This window comes from Perna viridis, chromosome 1 (assembly GCF_037379345.1).
Source record: "Perna viridis isolate PV_CMFRI_1.1 ecotype Kerala chromosome 1, ASM3737934v1, whole genome shotgun sequence".
Classification (NCBI taxonomy): Eukaryota; Metazoa; Mollusca; class Bivalvia; order Mytilida; family Mytilidae; genus Perna; species Perna viridis.
Genome location: NC_142445.1, coordinates 62,018,400 through 62,022,715, shown reverse-complemented (window position 1 = coordinate 62,022,715; position 4,316 = coordinate 62,018,400). Strand labels below are relative to the sequence as shown.

The following is a 4,316-nucleotide window of genomic DNA, read 5'->3' as shown; positions in this document are numbered from 1 at the left end:
GGCAGAGCGCCCTAGCCCCCGGCTAGGGTTCTGAGCACTATTTAGTCGCCTTTTACGACAGGCTTAGCACTGCTGCAGGCCTATTCTTTTAACACCCGGACCTGCACGGGGGGACGTATGAATGGATGAACAAATATATCCTCGTTGTGTTGGATTTATATTGGATCGAATAGCAAAACGTGCATTCCATGGAAATGTTCTGCAATGAAATACATTTCATTTTATAGTTATTTTTTATTCTTCACCAAAGTTTTGAGTGCATGTACTTCCAACAGTTTCATGTTCATTATAAAGCCTTTGTTAACAAAATTTCAAAGATTAAGTGAGCATTGGGACAACAATACCCTGATGAAAATCCACCAAAAACAATTGTGTACCAATAAAAATGTACATAGGGTATGCACAAGTATGCAGCATAGCTGCTAGACTATTTTTCTCATATTTAAAGGAAAAACCTTTATACAGACATTAAAAATTTTAAGTTATATTAAAATCATAGATTTATGATTGTTTGAGAAGACAAATATGGTAAATTTTTTATAAACTTGTCCTGTATAATGTACATTTACATGAACCATATTGTCAAAAAGTGTGAACAACATAACTCCCATTTCTGCAACAAGCTCCATTCCCAATAGGTTTTATGACATTGAAAAAAGATATAATTCAAAGGTCATATTAAAATCATATTAAAATAACATGCAATTTTTACACTCCAGATTCTTATAATTTGAATGGACATACATGTACAACAAAATGTACATGTGTAGGTGGATACATCTGCTGATGACAAACCCTGAACAGTTAAGGCAATTACAGACACAATAAGCTTTCAATTCAGATTGTGGTTTTAAAGATGAATGAAAATAAACAAAGAACTTAAGAGTATTCAGTTAGTTAGAAGGCTAAATAAAATAAATTAGTATATCTCCTTCTGCCCCTAAAAACGGAAAAAAAATTCTGTAGAAATTTCTAAATCAGGATTTTTTCTGGTCAATTTTTAGTATTGAGGTACCATAACACACAAATCTTTCATTTCTTGGTGACTATCGGTATAATGATGTTTCTTCTCTGAGATGTGACTATAGATTTAGAACATACCGTTACCAATGTATCAATTCTAGTAGCTAAAATTATACTACCAAATATCTGTGCAAGATATAACAAATAAAATCCTCCCACTCGCCCCATATTTTTTGGTGATGTTGGATGAAAATCTACCATTCAAGTTTACTTGGCCCAAGAAATAAGAAAATAATATTAAAATGCTTCACAGGGCACAGCATGATACAGCAGCAGAATTTAATCCCTTCAATTGCCCACAAAAAGTTTCAAAACAACATCCGAATTTGATACAGCTCTTGTAAACTTGGATTGGGACAAAAATTTTATCAGAATGAAAATGGTCCAAGAGCTTAAAAAAAAAACTGTAGTTAGAAATATTTCAAGAAATAACCCATTTGTGCAAACTTGAAGAATGTGCATGCTTACTTCAGACCTTTTTTATTTCTCTCAACTTCTAGAAAGATAAGTGCAATAATTATTTAAATCAAAATCCATACACTTTCAGTTGAAACCAGAAACATGTTCAGTTTTAGATTGTATAGGAGCTTGAAATACACAAAATATATATACTGTATTGCTTTCTTCTAGCCATCCCTAAACTGAGAGCTTATGACCACAAAAATCAAAACTTTCCTTTTATTGAATAAACCTTATGGTACAATTTCATAGAGATCATGATATTGTTTTAGAAAATTGTCTATTCTTAATTGGCTTATGCCATAACCCAAAAAGTCTGATCCTTGTGGTATAGGCCATTGTGGTACAATATCATAAGATCTTTATGGACCATATGCTTACACTTGAGTTATATACATGTACATCCAGTTAAATTTTATGAAATATTATTTCTTGGCCCCTTTAAGGCTATTTACAATGTATCCCAAAAACCAGTACCAACCTATCATGATCCACCAACTAATAAAGATTCAACATTCATTTGAAAGCAAAGTGTCTTCTGATGATAACATGGGTGGTGACTACAGTGCCACAAGATTAAAAGATCACAGACCATAACACCTGAATACCAAACTTCCTTTTGTAGGATGGATTCACTACCAGTAATATAGACACCAACAATTATGTTCAGATATGATGACATCCCATCTTGCAGTGGTATAAAAAGCCAAAGAACTGTTGTTTACATGTATGTTCCACCTGGTAATCGATGTATCAATTCTAGGTGAAATAATGGCACTAAAAGTTAGCCTGTATTCAAAACAATGATGAACTGATGTCTCTATAAATTATTTTGGCTGCATTGTAAATAATCATAAATAGTGAATCTAAATGTACATACTAATATCATAACAAGTTGCATGAGGCAGATCTGGTTTAAACTAGTAATACATGTACATGTATATATATACAATGGGCATATACAAATACATACACTTTTACTGCACTCGTCAATATTTAATGAAACAACTACTTCTTATTTGTCTTAAAAGCCGAGAAAAATGACGCTGCAGCTGAAGATACAAGTGAAAGAGTTGATTCAGACTGTTTTTCTGTGTACGCCATTGATGGAATTTCTGACAGCATACTGTTAAAAGTTGGTGATGGCATTGGCATATCACTCAAATCTTCATTTACTTGCTCCCAATCCCCTTCAACTTCATCTGTAACATCACAGGGTAAGAATGGTTTATGGTCATCTTGAACCATTACTTCTTCAAAAGAATTTAGCATACTCTCATTAATCAGAATAGGTAAATTTCTACCAAAATTAACTTTTGACTGTAGTAAATGAAACATATTTTGCAAAGCATTCTTTACATCTAATTGTTGATTTTCTTGAAGTCCTTGAGAAAAGCACAAATATATAATATTTTGGTTAAGTCTAGAAACTGCATCCCTGAAATGTCTCTCAGATAAATCAGCACTACAAAATACATTATAATTTTGCCTCCATGGTAATCTAACATCCAACAGAAATGATAATACAGAAAGAAGCTGACTAGAAAAAGTCAAAGCACCACTTATAGTATGGCCTGGGTTCCTTAAACTATTATCTGTGCCTCCAGAGTTTTCTCGATTGGCTGCAACCCACAAAATGTATGCAGAATAGTCACCATCATTTGGGAGAGAAGGTTCTATAATAGAATAACATCCACCTTCCATACTACTGGAGTAAATCCATCTACCACTGATGTAAGTTGTATGGGATGCTTCTCGTAATGCTGAAATGGTGCTTACGGCCATGTTGTTTTCAATTGGACTTGAGTGAACAACTTCTTTTATAAGAAATATGTATTTTTGGATGTCAATCATATGAAGCCTTCTTATATCAGAAAGTTCACACATAGAATACTGAGCGCGTCCACCTATTTCATCAATGTCATTTGATCTCTTTTTAATATACTTTTGTATCATAATTTTCTTTTCTCTATGAGTTCTTGCTTTGGCACTTCGGTTATAGTTTGACTTTTTCAAGATATCTAATGTCTGTTTTGATTTCATCATCCTATTATTGACAGTGTATAAAGCATTTCTAAATAAATTGATCATTTGTTTACAGTTCTCTATTTTAAGACGCAAAGCATCCCTCTGAACAGTTGGCCCTAAAGTTTCTTTACATTTTCTTAAATTCTCGTCCCTTTCTATTTTGAGATGGTCAAGTTTCAGTTGTAGATCTGTGTACCTTTGACATATTGTTGCTTTGGAGTGTATAAAAAGTCCTTGGTTCACACAAGAAGTACAGTAATATTTACGTTTTGAGAAATCACACAGAGGACAACGTTCTATGGCGACAGTTAAGCCAGCAGAACTTTCAATAGACGACACTAATGGGAATTCGGTTGGTGCTAAACTTTCAGACCCTGAAGATTCCATTGCATAATTTTTGGTGCTTAGTCATATCTTTTAGGATTACTTCCCTTTAGATTTATCTGAAAACCATTATTTTGAACGGTATTTTGATTTGATATGACAAATATGATTTTTCTTTTTGCCCTAGATAAAAATGAATTAATGTTGAAAGTAAATGAGACAGTTTGATTAAAAGGGCACAAAGTATATGACTTTGGCCTGAAATAACATAAGAAAATTTTTTTTTTGGTTTTTAGACAAAATTTAGGAAACCAAAGTATAACCTAAAATGTATCACATATACCCGTACCCGTACCAATTTTTCCTCGTACTCAAATACCATGTTGCCAATTTCCTCATTGTTACTTGCTATTTCCAGTTTGGGTTGGTGCACTTTTACAAAATGACATGATGGTTAGGCTAGAATCAATTATTTTTAAAAT

General features: G+C 33.0%; 1 protein-coding gene across 1 annotated transcript; it reads right to left on the bottom strand.

Annotated features, from left to right (window-relative positions):
• Window positions 1-214: 214 nt before the first annotated feature.
• Window positions 215-3,946, bottom strand: LOC148629738 (beclin 1-associated autophagy-related key regulator-like). The gene has a single exon (XM_088556344.1). The coding sequence runs from the start codon at window positions 3,895-3,897 to the stop codon at window positions 2,491-2,493; it is 1,407 nt and encodes a 468-aa protein (XP_088412470.1). The 5' UTR covers window positions 3,898-3,946; the 3' UTR covers window positions 215-2,490.
• Between the last annotated feature and the right edge of the window lie 370 nt (window positions 3,947-4,316).